The sequence below is a fragment of the Phyllobates terribilis genome, unplaced genomic scaffold (assembly GCF_046119375.1).
Source record: "Phyllobates terribilis strain yellow unplaced genomic scaffold, ASM4611937v1 Scaffold_2__4_contigs__length_985480577, whole genome shotgun sequence".
Taxonomy (NCBI): Eukaryota; Metazoa; Chordata; class Amphibia; order Anura; family Dendrobatidae; genus Phyllobates; species Phyllobates terribilis.
In genome coordinates, this window is record NW_027362762.1 from 136,208,423 (window position 1) to 136,236,377 (window position 27,955).

At 42.9% G+C, this 27,955-nt stretch overlaps 1 protein-coding gene across 1 annotated transcript in view; it reads right to left on the reverse strand.

The window, feature by feature from the left end:
* ASIC1 (acid sensing ion channel subunit 1) overlaps positions 1 to 27,955 on the reverse strand; it is a 457,916-nt gene that overhangs the window by 49,768 nt on the left and 380,193 nt on the right. The window contains exon 8 of the mRNA XM_073662834.1: positions 22,718 to 22,871. Within this exon, the coding sequence (XP_073518935.1) occupies positions 22,718 to 22,871 (154 nt within the window). The remainder of the gene's footprint in view (positions 1 to 22,717; positions 22,872 to 27,955) is intronic.

Genomic DNA, 27,955 nt, shown 5'->3' on the forward strand with positions numbered 1-27,955 from the left:
TGTAGGAAAGAGTCCTCAATTTTCCCTTATCAGCACGCACACGTGTGTACTGTGAATCAGCTACATACTTCTTGATTGTGCGATGATCAGGATGAAGTGTCTTGGCAATGTTGATTGTAGTCATGCCTTGACCTAAACACTCCACAATTTGTTGCTTCTCAGCAGCCGACACATCCTTTTTCTTTCCCATTTTGGCAGAAAATGTAGGCTGCTTAATAATGTGGGAGAGCCTTCTTAAGTAGTCTTGCCTTTTATTGGACACACCTGCCAAACTAATTAGCACAGGTGTCTGCAATTGCTTACAGTGATATAAAGAGCCCTGACACACATCACCATCAATGAGTTTAACTGACAAACAAAAAAATTCTTACCTTATCACTCCTAAACACTTTTTGCATAATAATTTGGAACACAGTGTACATGTGCTTTTCCACAAAACACCAGTGGTTCACGTAGTGAATCTTACAGTTCTAACTTGCCAACCGTGGTCTGTATGGAGTTGTTCAATAAAGGGCCCAAAATTAAGATAACATAGATGGGAGAGGTCTCTATGAATAGGAATTCCTAAGTATTTGATACCCTGTGAGGGCCAGGCAAAGGGAAAGTTGGACTGGATGGAATCCTGTATGGATTTGGGGAGGGAGACATCGAGGGCCTCAGACTTCGCTGCATTGATTTTAAAATTTGACCATGCAACAAAGTGATCTATTTCAGCCATAACAGCAGGGATGGATATATGTGATTGAGTGATATATACTAGGACATCATCAGCAAATGCAGAGCACTTGTACTCGGTGCCTCCCACCTCAATCCACCTAATATTGGGGTTATGGCGAATTGATGAGAGCAGGTGCTCCGTCACTAGGATGTATAAGAGAGGGGACAGAGGACATCCCTGCCTTGTCCCATTGGTGATTATGAAAGGTGATGAAAATGTTCCATTTATCTTCAGCCTAGGTGACATATTGCGATACAGGGCCGTGATTTTGCCTATAAAAGGGTCCCCTAGACCCCTACCCCAAGCTTTTTAAGAGAATAATATATGGCGTGCCAGGAGACTCTATGGAATGCTTTCTCAGCATCCAACGAGAGTATGTAATTACAAATTTTTAACTGCATCTAGCCCAGGAAATACTTTGTGCCTAGTAGCAGTGTCTGCTAGTCAGCGGATTATCCCGGCTGTTAAGCAAGCTACACCACCTGTAGTTTGGACACTTAATTTTTTCAAAGGAAATGGTTCGGGCCCCCGGGACACTCAGTGAAGAGCATCGGGGTGGCACCCCAAGGCACAGGGGCTGGGACTGGCGGTAGGACGCCTTGCGGTGGACCGCCAAGCTCGATCCTTATAAAAGCTTTTTAACTGCAGCAGCTTTAGTGGACGCTACTGGAGCTGGAATTACCGCGGCTCCTGGCATGAGACTTGCCCTTCAATAGATCCTTGTAAAAGGATTTAAAGTGTACTCATTCAAATTAGAGAGACAATTTAAATCAAAAAGATTAGACCTGCCTCCACCGCAGGGGGGCTCGCTCGACCCACCAGCGGACAGGCACCAGTATTGGGAGAGGGGGGCTGACCGTTAGGGTCCACCGCGGCTCTGGCACAAACCCGGCGACGGAGGTCGCATGGGCAGGAACGGACTGGCCGTGTCGGCTTCGCACTTTTTTGGTTTTAGAAGGGCATGACATGCCTATATCTGTGTCTCCCCCTCCTTTTACTCCTCCACCTCTTTTCTTTTCGCATGACTATATGTACTTGTCACTTTTCCATGTGTTAGTTGTGTCTTCTGAGCAGTTTGTCAGCTTTTGGACACGTTTGAAGTGTTTTCTATGTGTTTTCTATGTGTTTCTATGTGTTTTTGTTTGCCTGCCATTGGTTTTAACGGTGTTCGACAGTGTTCGATGAACAGTTCGACGAACAGTTCGGCGAACATACGGGTGTTCGACGAACCGAACCGAACTCGAACACTACGGGGGTGGCTCAATACTACCAAAGAACCAGGCATGTATAGTCCATCCGTTCACCTTTTCTGCGTCGCACAAAGACACAGTAGTTGGAACCAAAGATCTCAAATTTGGACACATCAGACCAAAGCACAGATTTAATCTGGTCTAATGTACATTCCTTGTGTTCTTTAGCCCAAACAAGTCTCTTCTGCTTGTTGCCTGTCCTTAGCAGTGGTTTCCTAGCAGCTATTTTACCATGAAGGCCTGCTGCACAAAGTCTCCTTTTAACAGTTGTTGAAGAGATGTGTCTGCTGCTAGAACTCTGTGTGGCATTGACCTGGTCTCTAATCTGAGCTGCTGTCAACCTGCGATTTCTGGGGCTGGTGACTCGAATAAACTTATCCTCAGAAGCAGAGGTGACTCTTGGTCTTCCTTTCCTGGGGCGGTCCTCATGTGAGCCAGTTTCTTTGTAGCGCTTGATGGTTTTTGCAACTGCACTTGGGGACACTTTCAAAGTTTTCCCAATTTTTCAGACTGACTTAAAGTAATGATGGCTACTCCTGTGAAGGGAAAACCATTTCCGGTGACTACCTCTTGAAGCTCATCAAGAGAAAGCCAAGAGTGTGCATAGCAGTCATCAAAGCAAAAGGTGGCTACTTTGAAGAACCTAGAATATAAGACATATTTTCAGTTGTTTCACAATTTTTGTTACGCATATAATTCCACATGTGTTAATTCATAGTTTTGATGCATTCAGTGTGAATGTACAATTTTTATAGTCATGAAAATACAGAAAAATCTTTAAATGAGAAGGTGTGTCCAAACTTTTGGTCTGTACTGTATATATAGCATATATGTACCTTGATCAACAGTTCCCCCCACACAGTAGAATACCCTTACAGCATGCCAGACCCTATGATACCTCCTCTGCCTTCTCACACACAAAGTATGATGCCCCGACTTGTCCCCACACAGTATTATACTCCCACTGCATCAGCAATATTATACACCAACTGCCCCCCACATTTTATGATGTCCCCACAGCGCCCCACACAGTAAGATAACCCCACAACCCTTCCACCCCACAGACCATTACATACTGTATGATGCCCCCAGAGGCCCCACCCAGGATGATAGCCCTGTAGTTCCCCATATATGTACTGAATGACACTAGATAAATACTCAAGTCCCATTCTCCAGATGTGGACTGAGGCTCTACACAGCAGGCACAATCTAGTCACATGGTGGTGCCTGCTGTGCTGAGACTCAGATTTACAGGCTGAATGGTGGAAGAAGGAGACTATGACTCCATTCTCCACCATTGTATTTAACTGTATCTGCATTCTGAGATTACAGATACTGTTGAAATGGAGACACCAGGGGGGGGGGGGGGGGGCAGGGGGTGTACATGATACACCATTGTTTCCACCTCTTTGGCTGTGTGAGTCCATGGGCTGGACAAGAATAGCAACTGGACCTTTGTCCAGGTCTGCTATAGGTTAATGTCTCAACGAGCTTTGCAACATTAATTCAGGAAAGCTAGAAACTAATCCACAGACTGCTGTCTCAAAGTGCTTTCCTCTTACCAGAGAGTTGAGTTTGGCTGTCTGTGAATGAGTTTCTGGTTTACCTATTATCCATAGTTATGTTGCATGGTGCAGACATTGACTTGGGGTTGGCTACCTCTAAGACACAGCATTTGCTTTTGTTCTGCTAGTGTGCTAATCTGCATAATTTTTTCTCATAGATCTTTTTTCCTCCAAAATGGATATTGGGGACATTGATCATTGCCCCCACATCAGTTCTCTGGAAGAAAGTTGTGAATGATGAAGCATGCTGTTATTGCAACATAACTGACATCATTTTTTGCTTTTTTTTCCCTTTTTCCACTGCTCATTACACTTTTCTAAAAAGTGGACTGCTATTAGTGGAAGTGTTAGATTTCATCTTCTGCGGAAAACACATAGTAGGAAATATGCAGAATATATTAAAATGTTTGTTGCTATTAATAAAGTGCACGCTGGTGTAAAATGTATCTAATTTATTAAGACTGGAGTCAAAAATTGCCTGTCTTATTGTCTTAATATATTCACTGATTGTATGATGTGATATGTAGATACACTGTATACAAGGTATTGTCCTGTTTTCTATTTGCAAATTAGACATAGCATAGACGTAGATCTAGACTTAGCATTGTGTATCCTATATTAAAAGTAATTAGAAGTAAATAGAAAGTAGATTGTAAATAGGCCAGCTTTTTTTTACATGTACTGCAAGGCGGCAGAGATAAATAAAAAGTAGTATTGGCATCACATGTAGCAGTAGAGCCATCCTTTACCTTTAAAGTGAAAATTCCATCAATCACTTATTCCAATGATTTACCTAGTAGATCGACAGATTCTAATTGATGGGAGAAGAACAAGGGTTGCATCATTTGGAACTGCAATCTATATCTAGTCCATTTCTCCTTTATTCAGAAGCCCCAGAAATGTTGAAGCATCTATGAGTTTCCTAGATCAATAAATATTTAGTGTTTTGCCCATAAGTCTTCATGCACGCAAAACTAGGAATGAATGGTACCTACTGGTATTATGGTCTAAATTGTACCATTTTTATGACCATATATTTCCATTTTGATACCCTATGAGTTTCGTGCGTTTTCATATCACATTCTGAAATAAGTCCAGCTTTAAAGCCAGTCCTCCTTTGCCAATATTCCCTACCGCAACCCGCATGCACAGATGTGATTTTTAACCCCTTAACCCCCGCGGGTGGTTTGCACGTTAATGACCGGGCCAATTTTTACAATTCTGACCACTGTCACTTTATGAGGTAATTACTCTGGAACGCTTCAACGGATCCCCCTGATTCTGAGATTGTTTTTTCGTGACATATTGTACTTCATGATTGTGGAAAAATTTCTTCGATATCACTTGCGTTTATTTGTGAAAAAAATGGAAATTTGGCGAAAATTTTGAAAATTTTGCAATTTTCAAAATTTGAATTTTTAAGCCCTGAAATCAGAGCGATATGTCACACAAAAGAGTTAATAAATAACATTTCCCACATGTCTACTTTACATCAGCACAATTTTGGAACCAAAATTTTTTTTTGTTAGGGAGCTATAAGGGTTAAAAGTTGACCAGCGATTTCTCATTTTTCCAACAAAATTTACAAAACCATTTTTTTAGGGACCACATCACATTTGAAGTCACTTTGAGAGGTCTTTATGACAGAAAATACCCAAAAGTGACACCATTCTAAAAACTGCACCCCTCAAGGTGCTCAAAACCACATTCAAGAACTTTATTAACCCTTCAGGTGCTTCACAGGAATTTTTTGAATGTGGAAGAAAAAAATGAACATTTAACTTTTTTCACAAAAATGTTACTTTAGACCCAATTTTTTTTATTTTCACAGGGGTAACAAGAAAAAATGGACCCCAAAATTTGTTGTGCAATTTCCCCTGGGCACGCAGATACCCAATATTTGGGGAAAAAATACTGTTTGGGCGCACGGCAGGGCTCGGAAGGGAAGGAGCGCCATTTGACTTTTTGATTGTAAAATTTGCTTGAATAATTAGCGGACGCCATGTTGTGTTTGGAGAGCCCATGTGTGCCCAAACTTTGGAGCTCCCCCACAAGTGACCCCATTTTGGAAACTAGACCCCCCAAGGCACCTTTCTAGATGCATAGTGAGCACTTGGAACCCCCAGGTGCTTCACAAATTGATTCGTAACAATGAAAAAGTGAAAAAAAAAACACTTTTTCATTTGTATGAATCAATTTGTGAAGCACCTGAGGGTTCCAAGTGCTCACTATGCATCTAGATAGGTGCCTTGGGTGGTCTAGTTTCCAAAATGGGGTCACTTGTGGGGGAGCTCCAATATTTGGGCACACAGCGGCTCTCTAAATGCAACATGGTGTCCGCTAACAAATTTAACGCAAAATTGGCTCGAATTGTTAGCGACACCATGTTGCGTTTGGAGAGCTGCTGTGTGCCCAAACATTGGAGCTCCCCGACAAGTGACCCCATTTTGGAAACTAGACCCCCCAAGGCACCTATCTAGATGCATAGTGAGCACTTGGAACCCCCAGGTGCTTCACAAATTGATTCGTAACAATGAAAAAGTGAAAAAAAAAACACTTTTTCATTTTTATGAATCAATTTGTGAAGCACCTGGGGGTTCCAACTGCTCACTATGCATCTAGATAGGTGCCTTGGGGGGTCTAGTTTCCAAAATGGGGTCACTTGTGGGAGAGCTCCAATGTTTGGGCACACAGGGACTCTCTAAATGCAACATGGTATCCGCTAACAAATTGAATGGAAAATCGGCTCAAATTGTTAGCGGACACCACATTGCGTTTGGAGAGCCCCTCTGTGCCCAAACTTTGGAGCTCCCCCACAAGTGACCCCATTTTGGAAACTAGACCCCCCAAGGCACCTTTCTAGATGCATAGTGAGCACTTGGAACCCCCAGGTGCTTCACAAATTGATTCGTAATAATGAAAAAGTGAAAATAAAAAACACTTTTTCATTTTTACGAATCAATTTGTGAAGCACCTAGGGGTTCCAAGTGCTCACTATGCATCTAGATAGGTGCCTTGGGGGGTCTAGTTTCCAAAATGGGGTCACTTGTGGGGGAGCTCCAATGTTTGGGCACACAGGGACTCTCTAAATGCAACATGGTATCCGCTAACAAATTGAATGGAAAATCGGCTCAAATTGTTAGCGGACGCCACATTGCGTTTGGAGAGCCCCTCTGTGCCCAAACTTTGGAGCTCCCCCACAAGTGACCCCATTTTGGAAACTAGACCCCCCAAGGCACCTTTCTAGATGCATAGTGAGCACTTGGAACCCCCAGGTGCTTCACAAATTGATTCGTAATAATGAAAAAGTGAAAAAAAAAACACTTTTTCATTTTTACGAATTAATTTGTGAAGCACCTAGGGGTTCCAAGTGCTCACTATGCATCTAGATAGGTGCCTTGGGGGGTCTAGTTTCCAAAATGGGGTCACTTGTGGAGGAGCTCCAATGTTTGGGCACACAGGGACTCTCCAAATGCAACATGATATCCGCTAACAATTTGAGCCGACAATTTGTTAGCGAATATCATGTTGCATTTGGAGAGTCCCTGTGTGCCCAAACATTGGAGCTCCCCCACAAGTGACCCCATTTTGGAAACTAGACCCCCCAAGGCACCTATCTAGATTCATAGTGAGCACTTGGAACCCCAGGTGCTTCACAAATTGATTCATAAAAATGAAAAAGTGTTTTTTTTTTCACTTTTTCATTTTTACGAATCAATTTGTGAAGCACCTGGGGGTTCCAAGTGCTCACTATGCATCTAGAAAGGTGCCTTGGGGGGTCTAGTTTCCAAAATGGGGTCACTTGTGGGGGAGCTCCAAAGTTTGGGCACAGAGGGGCTCTCCAAACGCAATGTGGTGTCCGCTAACAATTTGAGCCGATTTTCCATTCAATTTGTTAGCGGATACCATGTTGCATTTAGAGAGTCCCTGTGTGCCCAAACATTGGAGCTCCCCCACAAGTGACCCCATTTTGGAAACTAGACCCCCAAGGCACCTATCTAGATTCATAGTGAGCACTTGGAACCCCAGGTGCTTCACAAATTGATTCATAAAAATGAAAAAGTGTTGAAATGAAATGAAAAAGGCATGTATAGTCCATCCGTTCACCTTTTCTGCGTCGCACAAAGACACAGTAGTTGGAACCAAAGATCTCAAATTTCGACTCATCAGACCAAAGCACAGATTTCCACTGGTCTAATGTCCATTCCTTGTGTTCTTTAGCCCAAACAAGTCTCTTCTGCTTGTTGCCTTTCCTTAGCAGTGGTTTCCTAGCAGCTATTTTACCATGAAGGCCTGCTGCACAAAGTCTCCTCTTAACAGTTGTTGAAGAGATGTGTCTGCTGCTAGAACTCTGTGTGGCATTGACCTGGTCTCTAATCTGAGCTGCTGTTAGCCTGCGATTTCTGAGGCTGGTGACTCGGATAAACTTATCCTCAGAAGCAGAGGTGACTCTTGGTCTTCCTTTCCTGGGGCGGTCCTCATGTGAGCCAGTTTCTTTGTAGCACTTGATGGTTTTTGCAACTGCACTTGGGGACACATTCAAAGTTTGCCCAATTTTTCACACTGACTGACCTTCATTTCTTAAAGTAATGATGGCCACTCGTTTTTCTTTACTTAGCTGCTTTTTTCTTGCCATAATACAAATTCTAACAGTCTATTCAGTAGGACTATCAGCTGTGTATCCTCCTGACTTCTGCACAACACAACTGATGGTCCCAACTCCATTTATAAGGCAAGAAATCCCACTTATTAAACCGGGCACACCTGTGAAGTGAAGACCATTTCTGTGACTACTTCTTGAAGCTCATCAAGAGAATGCCAATAGTGTGCAAAGGAGTCATCAAAGCAAAAGGTGGCTACTTTGAAGAACCTAGAATATAAGACATATTTTCAGTTGTTTCACACTTTTTTGTTAAGTATATAATTCCACATGTGTTAATTCATAGTTTTGATGCCTTTAGTGTGAATGTACAATTTTCAAAGTCATGAAAATACAGAAAAATCTTTAAATGAGAAGGTGTGTCCAAACTTTTGGTCTGTACTGTATATACATATTTTAATTATTTTCAGTGGGGCCAAAGAGGGGTGATTTGAACTTTTGTGTTTTTTTTTATTTTTTTTATATTTTTTAAAACTTTATTTTTTTTACTTTTTATTTGCTTTAATAGCACCCTTAGGAGACTTGAAGCTGAGATCATCTGATCGCCTGAGCTTCAGCGTTCATAGGAGTATCGTAATGACAAGTGCGGAGGTCTTCAGCAGACCTCCGACGGTCATGACAACCCGTCAGTGCCCCGTGATCGCGTGACAGAGGCGCCAATGGGCGGGACTTGTGACACGCTTCCAACCTGCACATGTTAAATGCCGCTGTCAGTAATTGACAGCAGTATTAAACTGGTTAACAGATGCGGGTGGATCTCGGTTCCACCCGCGGCTGTTAGAGGCACATGACAGCTGATCAGATGCAGGGAAAGATGCGGTCTCAACGTCCGAGCTCGCATCAAAGGAAGAAAAATGTGGACTTTTTTGGAATAAGACATCACATCGCAGATATCAAGGTATCATTTTATTCAGTTTCCTATGACCTACATGCCCATGCAGACATTTTAGGAGGGTTGATCCTGCTAACAGATGCCCTTTAATAACTGCAGTCTGATCAGCGGTTGCTGATTGTCTGCAGCAGTTGCGGGAGACACATCAGGGAGATTGAAGGACCAGAAGCTATCAAGAAGGGGTTGTCCAGTAGTGATTATGTGCAGAAGACAGATATTTTTTGACAGAAATTGAGCAATGCCGAGGAGTTAGAACAGTTGCACTATGGATGAATGAGCCCTAGTGTACACCCCAAGTTTCCTGTGTGGTTCACTATTCTGCTTAGCCCATATGAATCTGTACTGTGTTTTCCAGATGATTATAGTGCATTCTTGAAAGCTTGTTCTTTTAAATGTAACAAGTATAGCACTCAACTTTTGCATAGGATTTATACACTTTTACTGTCTCTGCATGTAATCCCTACGTCAATATCTGATTACAAGTATAGTGAGGCTGAATTGATAAAAATTGCTTTAAAGGAAAATAAATAGCTGACCTTTTCCTCTGCGTGCATGCTTACAGCACTGCAGCAAACATCTAAGCAGGAATGCTGATTTACCATTTCCCACAGAGCTGAAAGACACATTTTTCTTTTAATATAGAACTCATTTTATATAAGAATGTCACACAGCCATCTACATAGAAATCCCTGCCTTTAGTTACTGAAAAATAAGTGGCAGACAGTTTCTTTAAATATCGTAGCTGTTGATATTAGAAAATAATTTCCAGGGACACTTGGCTGCGTGAGAGCTGACGCTAGTCCAGAGCTCTTATGTTTCCAAGGAGTTAGGTATGCTGTAAAAGGCATTGTATGATCATTAAAAGGAACCTGTCGGGCAATTCATTCCCAAACCACGGGAAGCAGGAATCGCAGCCTGGCTGCACAGTTGCAACCGGTTACATAATTCCCTGAAACTCTACTGCCAGGGACCATAGCTGGAGACCAGACTTGTCCGACTCCAACCCCAGCTGATTCTTTTCAGCAGCGCTGCAGGTGATTGACAGGTCTCTCACTATGGGAGAGACAAGTCAAACACTTCAAGTAAGGGCTCGTTCACATGTCAGTATCTCTGGTACGAGTGCTGACAGTTTCCACACGTACCGGAGACACTGACACACGCAGACCCATTCAAATGAATGGGACTGTGCACATCTCAGTGTGTTTTCAAGGACCGTGTGTCCATGTGATCCACATGGAGACATGTCCGTTTTTGGACGACATCACAGATCACACGGACCCATTCAAGTGAATGGATCCGTGTAAACACGTGCCGCACATGGATGCCATCCATGTGACACGTACTGGCGCTTGGGAATCAGTGTACAGTTAGCGCTGTTCCCAAGCGCCGGGTGCTGAATGCTGCCCTCATCATGGTTCCCTGCCGGCGCTGCGATCAACACCAGCAGGGACAATGATGAGGGTAGTAGTATTCTGCTCCCTCAGTGTACACCTGTGTAAAAATAAGAATAAAATAAAAAATCCTTATACTCACCTATCCTAAGTGTCCCCCCTGTAATCCATGCGACCGCTCATCAGAGGAGCTGGGGAGAATGGAGAGCTGCAGCAAGCGGCTCTGGAGCTGCGCTCAGTGAGTGACAGGACACCGCTCCTGAGCTCAGCAGAGGTCCGGGGCCACTCCTCCCCGACTCCTCTGCTGATTGGTCGCATGGATTACAGCAAGGGTCACTCAGGACAGGTGAGTATAAGGATTTTTTATTTTATTCTTATTTTTACACAGGTGGACACTATGGGAGCAGACACTACTACCCTCATCACTGTCCCTGCTGGTGATGATCACAGCGCTGACAGGGAACCACGATGAGGGTAGTGTTCAGCACCCAGTGCTTGGGGACAGCGCTAACTGTAGCGCTGATTCCCAGGCGCCAGTACGTGTGCTCCTGTTGTGACACACGGGCGGCACACGGTTGCCACACATGTGACACACTCGGACACATAGGACACGGATATCTCTGGTTTTTCTGATATATGGACGTGTGAAACCGGCCTAACACTGGGAAAAGCAGGGCTAGACGAGTCTGGTCTCCAGATATGGTCTCTGGCCCAAGCGTTTCAGGGAATATTATACATGGTTGCAATCATGCAGCTGGCCCGTGGCTTGGTCATGAATCGCTTGACAGGTTCCCTTTAACACATTTCATTAAACTGAACAGTTTTGTATTTCAGCTTTTATTTTATCTTTGATCTGCTGTTCCTTTTTAATATTGAATAGATTGTCCCTTTCCATAGCTCCCATTATATAGAACAGTAGTGATTGTGATTTTCCTCTACAGTATATAAGCAAACCGAAAGAGGGTATAGACGGTAAAGGGCCCAAAATCGATTACCAAACAAGCAAAGCAAAAAAAACATAAAAAATATATACTTTATTTGATATACATTAAAATCAGCACTCAAAAGCAAAATAAAGAAAAAGATAAAAGCCTGTAGGGATTATACAGGTATTTCAGTCAGGCAGCCCGGGCCTATCTGCCCCTAGATATACCCCGGATTGCCTGTGCCTGTCAGCGGAGGTTGTCACCCTAATGTATGGCGCCCCCGATGAGTACCCCTAAATAGCCCTAATGAGTCCTAACATTGGTATTTTATGCCTAGAAATACAGAAGGCGAGGGGCCACTCTCACCGAAAGGAGTGTGACACAAAGATTCTTGTCATGTCACTGCATTGTTACTGTTTTGCTCCTGGTGGTGGACAAATCTTTTTCTTCCTGTATACTACAAAATAGCTGTTCTCACATTCCCTAATAGCTCAGTGAGTTATTAAGTTGATTTTCATGTGAAAGGTCACTGGTTCGAATTGAGGAGCAGCCATGAACAAGATTTCTCAAGAAAAGAGAAACAGCATCATCCAGCTCATCGATAGCAGCCTCTCAGACAAGAAAATTGGTAAACTGCATCATGTGAGTGCCATGATAGTTGGAAGAATAGAAACTGAAGTCCATTCATCCATTCAAAAGCCAAGAGGTGGACGTCCAGGCAAAAAATAGGAGTCAACAGATCGGCTCATCACAAGGTCTATCAGTTCTGAAGCGACAAACACGGCAGTGGAAATGGCTTGTATGCTTCGTAATAGTGAAATCACAGACATAGATGCAAGCATCGTGCAATGCACGTTACACAAATCTCAAATGATGTCTCGAAAAAAGGTGAAGAAGCCTTGACTTCAATATCGTCATAAGAAGCATCGGCTTGAGTTTGCAAAAAAGTACGAAAAGTGGACAGTAGAAGGTTGGAAACGGGTGATTTGGAGCGTTGAGATGAAAGTCAATAGAGTAGGCTCTGATAGGTGCAAATGGGTCTAGAAGTAACAAGGGAAAAATGGGCTAACAGATCGAGAAATTGAAGGAACTGTCAAGTTCGGTGGAGGAAGCCTGATGATGTGGGGTTGTTTCATAGCCAAAGGTGTTGGATACTTGACCGGGATAGATGGTGGTCTTAATGCTGAGCTATATGTGAGTATCTTACATGATGAGTTACTTCGTACACTCGAGTACTATGGGTATGAAAAGGACGACATAGTGTTCCAGCAGGACAACATCCCTAAGCATATGTTGAGATTGGCAAAGAAATGGTTCAATGACAATGAAGTAGAGGTGCTGGATTGGCCTCCACAGTCCCCAGACCTCAACCCAATCGAACGCTTGTGGGTAGAGTTGAAGAAAAAACTGTATACATACCAAAGTGAGTCGACCAGTATGCACCAACTTTGGGAACGTTTAGGATCAGATTTCAGTCGAGACATGTTTGAATCTGATCGAGAGCATGCCCAGAAGGATTCAGGCAGTGTTGAAAACCTAGGGTAGATTTCCAAAATACTGGCACGATAATAAAAATTTTAATTTAGATTTTTATGAGCAAAACAGTAACAATCCAGTAAAACATGACAAGAATCTGCATAACTAATCATATGCAAAACAGTTAAAAGTCAAATTGGTATATAAGATAGCCAAGATGATTGTCTACAACATGATTGTAGTCTTACGTTCGAAGCAGTAGTGGATGGTGAGATATGGAGCCTGAAAGTCAAAAGCTCAAAACATTGTTACCCTTTTGCTCGTCACTGTACATGTAATCAAAGGTAGATAAATTGTGATGGATAGTCTACCAGAGCATATGTAATAAAAAATCTCAGTCACTTTCTCAAAGCCCAAAAAGATTGGATCCCACCCTTGAAAATAGCAACAATAGGCTAATTGTAAGGCTTTGTGCCCACTATGCGTTTTGTAAGCGTTTCCGCAGCGGCAATTCCGCTGCAGAAACGCTTAAAAAACGCTTGGTAGAAGGTCTGCCATGTTCCCCAATGATAATCTACATGTGCTGTGCACATGCTGCGGAAATTTCCACTGCGGATTATCATTGCGGAAAAAATCCGCAGCACTACCAATTATTTTTCGGAAGCGCGACGTTTTCGCCGCCATTGACTTGCATTGGAACGCATGGAATCCGCATCACTCCATCTGTACATGCGGATTACATGCGTTTCAATGTGCGGATGGTACCCTGGTTTGGAGAAGAGGAGACCCAGGTACCATAGAACCTGTAAAAAAAAGAATAAAATAAAAAATAAATATTATACTTACCTTCTGATGGCCCCCGGTGTCCTTGTCTCAGCTTGCCAGCAGCTCGCAGTGGACTCAAGGACCTGCGGTGACGTTATTTAGTCATGTGACTGGTCACGCAACCGCTGACGTCAGCAGGTCCTTTAGTCCACTGCGAGCTGCCGGCAAGCCAAGATGGATCGGATAAGGACACCGGGGGCCATCAGAAGGTAAGTATAATATTTATTTTTTATTTTTTACCATTCTTTCGGTCACACTATATAAATCCATGCCGTTTGCATGGATTTATATAGTGTGACCAAGTTGTGAAGCACTTTCCAAGTGATGCTAAAATCGCTTGGAAAGCGCTTGACAACCCGCATGTGGAAATGCATGTGAAGAACGCTTCACTTCCGCTTGTCCCTGGCAGAAAAAACGCATGTACAATCCGCATGTAAAATCCGCATGTACAATCCGCATGTACAATCTGCATGTACAATCCGCATGCGTTTTTTCTGCCAGGGAGATGCAGAAACGCTCAGGAAAAATCCTGAGCATTTCTGCATCGTGGGCACATAGCCTAAAGGTATAACCTATAGACCGTCAATACAGATAGATAATCCCACATAGTGTGATAGTACTAAGTCTGATAAGATTTTCAAAAAGGTCCTTAATCCCGACACGTTTTCCCCCTTACCCAGGGTTTATCAGGGGATTCCTTCTCATCATGGAACAGTGCTGACAATGAGCCCTCAGGGGTAGAACATTATGTGATTTTCCTCTATATAGGTGCCCACACACATCAGATGAAAGCTAATTTGGGTGCACTGACTGACTATCTAATGTGTTTGGAGGTGGCATAATTCTCCTCCGGCAAGTTATTGAAAAGGATTAATGAAGCTAGAGACCAGTTGATTTTTTTGGATTGAGTTAGCACTATAACCTTCTTTATAAATATCGTCACACTGAGCTTTGTCTCTATTACTATATCCATTCATATAGTTCTAAAATGTTCTTTATCCTTAAATATGTACTTTGCATATTAACATGATAGATAGAAGAAGCTGTTATGATAAAAATTCATCACATCTGTACAAGTTGGTGGAGCTGTTGAACATACCAGTGGAAGTGAGTGAGAAATTGTAATTGGAGCACAGATTTACTCTCACATTACAACTACATAAACTTTCTTGGCATCTCATTCTAAAACGATGTCAAAAATATGCCCCCCCCCCCATTTGCAGCTAAAATAGCTTCCACTCTTCTGGGAAAGCTTTCTACAAGATTTTGGATGGTGTCTTTGAAAATTTCAGCCCATTCTTTTGAGCATTTGTGAGGCCAGACACTGATTTTGGAATTGAGGTCCTGGCTTGCAATTTCAGTTCAAGTCATGCCAAAGTTGTTTGATGGGGTTGAGATCAGGACTCTTTGTGGCCAGTCAAGTTCTTTCATGCCAATCTCCTCCAGCTATCCCTTTATGGTTCTTGCTTTGTGACCTGGGTCACATTCATCCTGGAAAAGTTCCTCAAATTGTTTCCACAAAGTTGGAAGCATACAATTGGCCAAAATGCCTTGATATGCTGAAGTATTAAGATTTTGCTTCACTAGATCTAAGGGGTCTAAGTCACCCCTGAAAAATGACCCCATAGCATTATCCCTCCTCTACTGAACTCTACAGTTTGCAAAATGCAGTCAGTCAGAAAATGTTCTCCTGGCATTTCCCAAATATAGACTCATCCATCAAACTTCCAGATACAAAATCGTAATTTATCACTCCACAGAATATGTTTAAACTGATCCAGAGTCATGTGGTGATGGCTTTACACTATTTCATCCACTGCTTGGCATTATGCATGATGATATAAGGCATGCAAGTAGCTGCTTGGCTATGGAAACCCATGCCATGATGCTCCCAGACCACAGTTTTTTTGTTGTTGATGCTAATAATAGAAGAGGTTTGGACTCTGCAGTTATTGAGTCAGCAGAGTGTAGGTGACTTTTGTACTAAATGCATCAGTAGTTATTGACTCGGTTACATGGTCTCGACTTTGTGGCTGAGTTGCTGTTAATTATATAATTTCGTAATAATTAGAAGGGTAGAAACTTAAAAAATGACCCATTACAGTAGTGGCATCTTATTACAGTATTACGCTAGAATTCAGCATTTTGCAATGTTTGTGAAGACAGACTTCATAGCTAAGTGCATATAATCAGAGAGAGAGCGCTGCACTACCGGAAAGGTGCTCGAGTAGGGTCCAAACCCGATCTTGTATGAGAAAAACCTCGGCACTCAAAAATAGTAACTTTGCAACAAAATTTTAATGCAGTCCAAGGAAACAACAAACGTTTCGGCCAATTTAGGCCTTCATCAGTGTAATCCAACTGCTGGAGAAATCAGGTGTAGTGGGGGAGGAGGGACGTAGTGTCTCTAGTGGTGAGGGTGACAGATCTGTATCACTCAAAGTACAGGAGCGTGAGGCTAGAATGCGGTGTCCACCGCTAGTTCAGATGGGAGGGCGGACATCTGAACTAGCGGTGGACACCGAAGATATTCGACGAGCACCCGAGCATGCTCGCCGATAGGTTAGCAGAACATGCTCGCTCATCACTAATTAAGACGTGTGTCCATATTGTGTAAATCAGTTAAATAATTGGCAGTTTAGCACTTTTAATGAGAATTTATTATGTTTGTTGTTCATTAGTCCCTTGCAATATTCTTCGGTGAAATACAGGCTACCAATCTGAGTTCTTGCAGCTCCCCTGGCTGTTTATTAAAATACCTGCACATGGAGAAATTCTGATTATAAGAGCATATTAGGGCTCTACTGCTCATGCGATTTCCAAATATACAGTATATTAGTATCAATTAATTAATTAAACATGACATTTCTAGGTATTTTCTGCCTGGATGCATTAGATGCCACAACATGCAGGACAGGGATCAGACAACATACGTATGTACTCAAGATTGGTATGAATCCTGAGGTGATACCTGCTCCTAGAATACATTTATGGCTTATCGTATCAATTCTACCATGCCAAAAAGTTGATGGCAGAAAGAGTGTCACACACTGTGTATAGGTAGGAAAAATGTGTTATGTTTTGGTTTAAACATAAGAGATGCTGAATAAGAAACTGCAAGTTCTAAAATTCAACATGTCATTACAAGTGCATTGTAGTAAGGTAACCTAAAAGATGACCTATAGTATTGAGCCTAACCACTGTACATTCTGTGTTCAGTGTGTAAGCTACATATTTTCTCCATTAAATAACATTATAGCTAAGTATCTATTGGAAATGTGTATTTCATTTGTTGCATTGCTGTTACTTTGTATTGTTATGACATCTTTTGCATTGTATTGTTTTATGCCTTTTATAGAATCTGTGTGCATGTTACCGTGCAGAAGTAATGGGCTGACAGCCATTATATGTGACAGTTCCACCATACCTGCGAGAGCAGTTGGCACCAGAAATCAGGCTTCCTGGATGCCAGTTAGTGATGGAGGAGTCAGTAAGAGCCCATAGAGTCAGCATTTTGCTGATGTGATGGTTAGCCATATGGCATTGCACAATAATGATAGTAAAAATAGACAGAAGAAAGTCTGTAAAATGATCATTTTTGGAACCATTGTTGAGGCTAAATGACGTGCGACCACTTGTGGAAAATGTAAATACTCTTTACAGAATTCTGTTAAGAGTCAATCCTAGACAAGTGTCTTGTGCATCCCAATGAGCAAAGCCTAGGTCAATTGAGGGTGCTTTCACACTGTGCTTTGTCCCAAGCATGTTGGTCCCGTTGACTCTGTTGGCATCACAATAGTCAATGACCCCACTGAAGCATACGCCGAATACCGTTTTGCAGTGTGTTTGGGGTACGAGGTGGGGAGGGGGTGTGGTTTTGTCATAAGCCTCAATGGGACCAACGAACGTGGGACAAAATGCAGTGTGAAACCGCCCTTAGTTTGTAGCAGAAGGGAGCTTCCCAAAATCCCACAGCAGCACAGAAGGTTTGGTGGAGATCCAGCAGCCATATCAAGGGCAACCTGACCATTTGGGGAATTTATAGCAGATCTCAATGTCCCTCAGGTCCCAAAGAGGGACCTTTTTGCAAATTGTTCAGTTGGAGTTTTTCTACTAAAAGCATACAATTCCATCAAGTGTGAGTCTAACCAACAAGAGTATCGTGCCACTTTTATGAATAGTAACCACCAAATGTGCTGCGTCTGAGAAGAAAAATCAATTCCTCAAGACTCTGAAACCAAGTGCCAGCCATGTTGAACTTCTTGGCAGTTACACTGTAAGAAAGCCCTGTCTGTTATTAACATCCATTTGACAATCAGTATAGAAAGAAATGTGGAGGCTGTACAGTGGTCTGTCACTGTCACGCAAGATGTAGGAAAGACAAAGTGCAACACAAAGGGAAGGGGGAAAAGGGGGCCCAGACTCCAGGGAAAGGGGGTAGTGGAGACCTTCTAGGCTGACCTTATATCACCCTGTCTCCCCTAACAACACTATATTGGTTCCACACCAATCGCCGCACAGGAACCTCGCCCTGTCTTTCCCTGGCGTTTGGCCCTGGCTAGGGAAGGCATGGGATGAATAGTAGTCGAAGACCAACTGACAACTATAGACAAAAAGGGGGAACAAACAAGGGAAGATCGCTTAGCTTTAGTCGACTTCAGAGAGATGAACACACGTCCTCTTATCACCAGAGAGGAAGAAGTAATGCACTTGCTCCAAGCCTTCATAAGTGGTCATGTGAGTATCGCCGACACCTCCCTCTAGCAAACAGCAGGTATTTATACATACAGGCCAGGGTGTTAATTAGCAAGAAGAAGGTAGCTGCTGAGTGCTAGAGAGACAGCTTCTAAGAAGGTGTCTGTAAGGCCAAACGAAGGGATCTCCTGCAACCAACTGCAGGGCGACTGTCTGTCACTTCTGATACACCCGTGACAGCCACAGTGGCCAAAAAGTTATCTCCCATGTTGCCATTTTGATGTTGACTTTATTTAAAGTGCACCTGTTTTATAAATCAATGCAGAAGTTACTATTTTGATAAATTCTGATGCATAGTTGATTAATCCGTGGGTCTCTGCTTTTTCGATAAAGAACCTCAGTCTTGTGAAGCTGACTCCTGTGGATGTGATGGCGTATCAATCATTCTATCACTGTCTGTATTCAGGAGGGTGGTAGATTGTTCTACGCTCCTGTTGACCTGAATAGCCTCATAAGATTGGTGCTCTGTATTAAAGAAATGGAGCAGCAAAGCTTGGATGCACACCGACATATGGATGGATAATGGTAAAGTTCTGTTGAATTTGAGATTTCTATAGAACTAGAAGGTGTTCTTTAAGGAAGACGACATAATTCTACAATTTCTTCTTTTTATGGCGTTCTCACATTTCCACAGTTTAATAAAACATGCAATAAAGAAATCTCTTGTACGTAGTATTTCAGCTGTCTGTGCCCATGCTATGTTATCTGATAGATGAATGATTTATGGATTTACTTAACAAAATTGAGGCTTTTCTTTATTATGCTACCAGCCAACAATAAAAGCACAAGAACAATATAATGCCTATCTCTCAGAGTGTAACAGCATAGCTGATTGAAAGGCTATCCCTGCTACCCGGAGTAGATTTGGATCCTTTCATATGCAATGGTTTATTAATTCACAATGTTATTCATGGGGAATTAATATTCAGCACTGAGCGTGTGGTAACTCTGCACTTTGAGTGGCATATTGTCAACCATCGGATTAAATTTTCTATAAGTTGAATCTTTAGCTCCAGGTTAATAATGAACTGCTTCTATTTCAGCATTATACAGAAAATGGGTTTATCCTGTTCCAGCTGGACATAAAAAGTGCCAATCCGTACACAAAGCACAATGAGAATATGAATTAAAACATGTCAATCAAATTTAAGATCCACGCTGCAGAGAATAATCCCTTTGCTGGACTTTACTAGCTGTAAAAAAAAAAGAAAAGTCTAGACGGGGATGTATCAGTCTGTTATGAAGATGTTAGGCTGCTTTGCTTGCGATTCAGTCGCAAGTGGCAATTAGTACGGTTTTCGTGTTTCTAGCGATACTAATATTATATCAGAAAAAAATGTTCTGAACAGTTTCTTAGGCAAATAAAATGAGCCTGTGCAGATGTCCAAAAATCTGACTGAAAGTAAATTGGGAATTAGGGATAGTATTTGAGCTGAAGACTCATCCAGTAAATGCCAGAACATGGCCTTACAAAACGTCTCTCTTAATTTACTGCATGAAAATCTAAAATAGGACTGAGGAGTCATTAATGGCCACAATATTGTCAAGTATAATTTACTGCACGTTGTAAAAAGCTACATCTGGCCACTGCAGCCAATGTGCAGTACTATATTTAATACCACACAGAAGATCTTAGAATGGATCCACCGTCATGTACAGGCTAATGCCACTGCATGGGGGAGAAGAACTTTATGCTTGGTTGCATTTTTTATGATCGGTGGGTTAATTCTTCACACCCATGTTTGCTAATGCTGTAGATGTCTCACCACCTCTGCTCTTGAAGACCCCATTGATGCCACAATTTATTTATTTATTTTACTCACTTATATAGCGCCATTTATTCCACAGTACTTTACAGACATTATGGACACTGTCCCCATTGGGGCTCAAAATCTAGATTCCCTATCAGTATGTCTTTGGAGTGTGGGAGGAAACCGGAGAACCTGAAGGAAACCCACGCAAACACGGGGAGAACATACAGACTCCTTGCAGATTTTGTCCTTGGTGGGATTTGAACCCAGGACCCCAGTGCTGAAAGGCTGCAGTGCTAACCCCTGAGCCACCTTGCAGCCCCTTAATGTCTTACTTTGTGATGTTCACGCGTTTGGTTGACATTCTTTGTAGAACATACATACATTACTTAGTGTGCTCAACTTCCCATTAGAATAGCTCTGACTGGTATAATTACATTGTTGTTAAGTGATAAACATCATTCCATCAACCCAGCATTTTCCTAGTAAACCAACTTAATTCTGTGATTGGCCCCCATAGCGTTAGGAATATATTTTCAGTTCATTTGGCTGTAATCTGTACAACATTGGTGCCATCGACCAACCTTTTCCAGTAATTGTGAGATTACATTTACAACTGGGGAGATTGGAGGTTTGGTGGTTAGCAATGTTGCCTTGCTGCTAGTTTTCTATGCACCCCTTATGTTTATGTGGGATTTCTCCCACACTCCAAAAATATACTGAAAGATTAATTGGCAACCCAAGAATGACTGCCTAGCTGGCAGCCATCATATCCCCCCACCCTCCATATTTATATATATATACAGTACAGACCAAAAGTTTGGACACACCTTCTCATTTAAAGATTTTTCTGTATTTTCGTGACTATGAAAATTGTACTTTCACACTGAAGGCATCAAAACTATGAATTAACACATGTGGCATTATATACTTAACAAAAAAGTGTGAAACAACTGAAAATATGTCTTATATTCTAGGTTCTTCAAAGTAGCCACCTTTTGTTTTGATGACTGCTTTGCACACTCTTGGCATTCTCTTGATGAGCTTCAAGAGGTAGTCACCGGAAATGGTTTTCACTTCACAGGTGTGACCTGTCAGCATTAATAAGTGGGATTTCTTGCCTTATAAATGAGGTTGGGACCATCAGTTGTGTTGTGTAGAAGTCTGATGGATACACAGCTGATAGTCCTACTGAATAGACTGTTAGCTGCTTTTTTCTTGCCATAATACAAATTCTAAGTAAAGAAAAACTAGTTGCCATCATTACTTTAAGAAATGAAGGTCAGTCAGTCCGAAAAATTGGGAAAACTTTGAAAGTGTCCCCAAGTGCAGTTGCAAAAACCATCAAGAGCTACAAAGAAACTGGCTCACATGAAGACCGCCCCAGGAAAGGAAGGCCAAGAGTCACCTCTGCTTCTGAGGATAAATTTATCCGAGTCACCAGCCTCAGAAATCGCAGGTTAACAGCAGCTCAGATTAGAGACCAGGTCAATGCCACACAGAGTTCTAGCAGCAGACACATCTCTACAACAACTGTTAAGAGGAGACTTTGTGCAGCAGGCCTTCATGGTAAAATAGCTGCTAGGAAACCACTGCTAAGGACAGGCAACAAGCAGAAGAGACTTGTTTGGGCTAAAGAACACAAGGAATGGACATTAGACCAGTGGAAATCTGTGCTTTGGTCTGATGAGTCCAAATTTGAGATCTTTGGTTCCAACCACCGTGTCTTGGTGCGACGCAGAAAAGGTGAACGGATGGACTCTACATGCCTGGTTCCCACCGTGAAGCATGGAGGAGGAGATGTGATGGTGTGGGGGTGCTTTGCTGGTGACACTGTTGGGGATTTATTCAAAATTGAAGGCATACGGAACCAGCATGGCTACCACAGCATCTTGCAGCGGCATGTTATTCCATCCGGTTTGCGTTTAGTTGGACCATCATTTATTTTTCAACAGGACAATGACCCGAAACACACCTCCAGGCTGTGTAAGGGCTATTTGACCAAGAAGGAGAGTGATGGGGTGCTACGCCAGATGACTTGGCCTCCACAGTCACCAGACCTGAACCCAATTGAGATGGTTTGGGGTGAGCTGGACCACAGAGTGAAGGCAAAGGGGCCAACAAGTGCTAAGCATCTCTGGGAACTCCTTCAAGATTGTTGGAAGACCATTTCCGGTGACTACCTCTTGAAGCTCATCAAGAGAATGCCAAGACTGTGCAAAGCAGTCATCAAAGAAAAAGGTGGCTACTTTGAAGGACCTTAAATATAAGACATATTTTCAGTTGTTTCACACTTTTTTGTTAAGTATATAAATCCACATGTGTTAATTCATAGTTTTGATGCCTTCAGTGTGAACGTACAATTTTCATAGTGATGAAAATACATAAAAAAATTTAAATGAGAAGGTGTGTCCAAACTTTTGGTCTGTACTGTATATATATATATGTACAGTATATATCACACATACAGTACACAAGGAAACAGTTTATATGATGAGGGATACTTACGATATATATTGCTCGCTTTTATTGTACTTCTTGGCTAGATATCGTGCTGAAGCTTTGCTGGGGATTTTCACCATGGACATCTCCTTCCCATACCGTGTCATGTTACATGGAGTCTCACATACACAGTAGTCATTGTCCTTTTCTACGAGGAAATCTGAGAAAGTTGAGAAGATACAAAGAAGAATTGAAATTAAGCAAGTACTGTTAAAAAAGTTTTACCGCCTCAGAATTGGCAGAACCACAGGATATGTCATATATGTCTGACAGGCGGGAAACCTACCTTTGAGACCCCCTCCTATATGGAGAACAGCAAACTTTTGACACTACAAGTTTAGTTATTTAGTTTTATAGAACAGAGACTGATTACACTTGGTGTCTCGGGTGTATCAGGTTTGATAGACAGTCATTCTGGATCTGGCTGTAGAAGGCCTCTGCACTTGGCTTTGCAGACACCTTCTTGATCCTTTCATCTCTGGTGTGTAGTGGTATCCTTCTTTCGCTAGGACCCAGAAGTGATCTCCACCTTCTGCTGCTAATTGACACACCCTTGCTTGGTATATATAAACTCTCAGTGTCTCCAGAGAGTCGCCGGTGATAGAACTATTTTCCCCTGCTCAGGCCTGGAGTTTCTTGGTGGATTATTGTCATCTTCTCTCTGGTGTCTTCTCAAGCTAAGTGTATCCCATTGTCTGTTTTCCTCATTTGTCTTTAGGTGCAGTGGGGGCTGACTAGTGCTCACCCTGTCCCCTCCCTACCTAGGGCCTAGCTCTAGGGACAGTTAAGGATTAGGTATCCTGCTCAGCGTTAGGTGCGGGACCTATTTAGGGATGGTAGGGGAATCAGGGTGTTGTAGGATGTGTCTAGGGGTCTCCACTCTCCCTTTCCCTAGATGTTGAGCTTCCCCCCTTTTCCCATCGTCATACACTTGGTCCTTCACTCACCTAGCATGACAATTGGACTCGGGAGCTCTCTCACTCTCTACGTGGACTTCTAAAATGCTAATTTTTTATCATAATTATAAAGTTATTCTGATTTGAATTTTCAAAGTAAGTACATCAGTCTCATCAGATCCAAGATCTATTTAACAATGTATATAGTTTATATTGTGAAATCTAGTGACAGATCAACTTTATGTCCAGGCAGATTCTCATTCTCCAGATATAAGGTAATTATGGCATATCTCGTGGATATATCATAAATGTCTTTGGTGGGAAATACGTTTTGATGTAGGAAAAAAATCAGTAACTTATCAAAATATGTAAACTACAGAAAATATTCACCGTGGAATATTTTGTTTGTAACGTTAATACTGCTGCTGGCATCAATAAGTAAGTGTTTCATCTATGTGTTTGTCTTCCACATCCCATAGCGCGAGGGATCAGAACTAATAACACTCCTGAAATCTGTCTGTTCACCTTTAGCAGCTGCAACACAAACATTCTTTCTGAGGCACAAAATTGTTAAGGTACGATGCATAATTTTCAGTGCCACAAAGGTCTACGCCGTAGCTGGAGGACGTAAGGATGTTCCATTATAACTGTGTTCTGGGTAACAGCGGAAGACCTGATTTTCAGATCTCAGATAAAGAAAAAAAATCCATTTTGCAGAACAAGATTATTCAAGGAGGTGAAAAGCGAAAGACCGCCATTCAATTTTGTAAAAACACTTGAGCTTTGAACCGACTTCTAACTGATGATTGGGTCTCATTTCCACATACATGCGACTTATCACATGGATCCAGAACACAATGTTAATGCATTTCAGCGGCGCCATGCTTATCAACATGAAAAATATGGTGGCATACTGGCAGGTTTTTTTTTTTTTTTTAAACTGCAAAAAAACTAAATATAAAATGCAGCTAGGGTTATTGTACTGTGATATGGCATCTCAAAATATCTCTATATGAGCCCCAATATAATGCAATACTTATCAGATGAAAGGACTGAAATACAATGCTTGTGTATGTGAGGACTTCCGCTAAACTGATCTGAGCCTATTTTTCAACTATATCATATTGTATTTATTGTATATAATTCATATAACAGAACTGGTGTTAAAAGGGTATTCCCATCTCCAAGATCCCATCCAAGTATGTAGTATGTGTGATAATAATAATATTAGCAAATATCTCCAATTAGAAATGTAGTATAGTTCTTCTGATTCGCTACATGGGGTACAGGGCATTGCAGTAGCTTAGAGATCCATGGTTATGACCACTAACAACTAACTGTCACTTATGAGTGGTCGTAACCACGGATACCTAAGCTACTGCAATGCCCTGCACATGGGGAAAGCGAGATAGCGAATCAGAACACTACATTTCTAACTGGAGGTATTTGCTAATATTATTAACTAGCTTTTACCCGCGGCTTCGCTCGCGTGGAATTTGGTCTGCCACATTAAGTTTCGTGACAGATCATTTTAATAGTAAAAAAAAATAATCTTAATAGTAAAAAAAAATAATTTTAATAGTAAAAAAAAATAATCTTATTTAGTTACTCGTACATCCAAAATTTCACGTGTCTAACTTCAAAACTGACGGATTCCATACAATCTTTGAACCCCTATAATATGAAGAGGAAAACTCCTGAGGGTGGAATTATCAAAATTCCTTTCTTAGTGCTCATTTAAGCTATAATAGAACCTATCTGCAAATTTCAAGATGCTAAGTTCAGTGGTTTCGGCTGTGCGTTGACCGCTAGGTGTGTCAGTTAATCAGGTTTACAGTTTTATATAATCTTCGCCTGTATGGTGTGTTTATAAAAAGTAGCCCTATGTCCTTCCCCAGGCTTGAAATTATCCATATCAAATTTCATCACAAACAGATTACTAAACACTGATTAATAATCAGGACGGACTGAAGTTACTTGCGTTTAATATTGTTCGTGTTAGTAAAGAATTAGTATGTAATTGGAATAATGGACATCTGCAGGTAATTTATCTATGTGTTTTTACTGCAATATACTCTTGTAAACTATGTTATTTGATTTCTTTCGTTCAGCGAAAATATGTAGACTTTGCGATTTAGAAACACGTGAGCAAGCTACGTATAGCTGACCATGGGAAAAACAGGGCGTGCCTAAATGTACCCCGCTACCTTCAAAGTTTGCCCTTGCGATTTATTGATGGTCATTGAAAATGCAACTTTAAGTGGGAACTGCAAACGTTGGAAATTAAAGGGTAAGTTATTGGGTATTATTGGGATGCGTGGTATAATAATATTTTCACCCTTAGCTTCTCCAGTTAAAATTGTGGCCTTTACAATGTGCCTGCCTAGTTCAGTGACTCGCAATCTAGTGCCATTACATAATCTCGGGGCATCTGTGGCACCCCAGGGGTCTGGTTGCCACAGTAATAGAAATATTATGTCTGAGAGCAAGTGGGAGGTTTCTCTGGTCAGGAGCCCTAAGCATGCAACACGGCCCACCCAGACCTGGGAGGGGAGGAATCTGCCCTTATAAACTGGGTCTGGGGCGGGATTAGAGAATGAAGTCCCAGACAGAGACGCAGTCTGGTCTGGAGGACAGCAGACACAGGGAAAGTGACAGGAGCTCTGTAGGAGCAGGAGCGAGTGCCAGAGGCTGGAAGCTAGAAAGCTCGCCTTGGCTGAAGACACTAAACCTGGACATGGAGTCCGAGGCTGTGGGGACATCCAGGTCCAGCAGCAGAATCACAACCGGCAGGGGATTCCATGTCCTCTGGCCATAGAAGCCCGGAGGCACGGTCACAAGCAAGGGACCAGCACCGCCATTGTGAAGCGGAGGCTAACGGAAGGCCCCAAGTCACCGGCCATACGGGTGAGCACCACACGGTATACTCAGGGACGTGGGCTACTTCTACCCGCATAGAGCAAGGTAACCAGGAAAGAGTGCAGATAGTCGGGGAGGCCTACAACTCCACCTGGCCAGGGGAGATCCTACTTGCTTACAGACTGACCAGGCCCCTACTGCTAAACAGTACTCCCGAGAGGGTCTGCGTTATTCCATCAGTAAAGACCCTGAACTGCACCACACGTCTCTGTGTTTCATCGCCGCACCAGCACCATCAGTACTGGGACGCTCACACCATCACTCCCATCATCCACACTAGCTGCCCTGAGGCAATACTTCTCCCGTGGGGAGTTATCCCATACTCGGCTGCGCAAACAACATCAGCCTCAGCGGTCTGCAGCGCAGCGGCGGTCCCCACTGACCACAATCCACGGGTGGCGTAGTCGGACATTGTTATTACAAAAGACTGCCACTGGTTTGACCGCCCTGGGCACGGACCGGGTCACAGCCACGGAGGACTACAACCCCCAGCGATCCGGCTCCGGGTATCCCCTACACAGCACAGGCCCAGGGGGCACGTCAACTTTGGCGTAGTCGGCAGGATTTCGTGCCCGCAACCACCGGGTACTGCATGCCTGAAAAAGACTTTTATACTTACCTGTGGCGAAGTTTCCCGCCGTCCGGAGTCGTTTCCCACCATCGGACGCCATCTTCAGGACGCCGCGCGGGAAGAAGAGGGGCATGGACGCCGAAAGCGCGCGAGATCCGAAGCTCCGCCCCACGCACTGACACTGCGCAAGGTCCTGGAAGGGAGGAAGAGCGACGCTGACGTCATCAGAGCGCGACGCCAGGTCCTCTACCCCGACGATTGACTGCGGAGCCGCGGCCTATGGAAGAAGAGCATCGCAAGGTAGGCCACGGTCCACTAGGGGGGAAGGAGGATGTCGGACACTGAGGGGAGCTCCACCGCCACACCGGCCGCCAGCGCAACCGCTGCAGCAGTCATGCCATTCACCATGCCCTATATCCCGGGGGCAACCTGGCTACCCCAGTACTCAGGGGAGTCACATTCCCTGAGTGACTTTAGGGAAAAACTGGATAGCCTCTTCCAGGTATACCCCCTCACAGAAAAGCAAAAAGTGAGCATCCTGGTGGCCCAGTTAATCGGGGCAGCCCAAAGGGAGGTAAAGTCCTGGTAACCTGGGAAGAAGAGGACTGTCAGAGAAATACTAGCCCGGCTGAAAGACACATTTGATACCCGAACCTCAGCCGAGATAAAACTAAGATTTTACGGGTGCAAACAAAGGGCACATGAAAGTATAAGAGACTATGCTCTAAACATACAAGAGGCCCTGAGAGCCATAACGCAGGCAGACCCTGACAGCGTGGGAAATGAAGATAAGCTGTTGACCGAACAATTTATTGAGGGTCTACTGTGCAATGCCCACCGAACCCAGTTGCGGGCAAT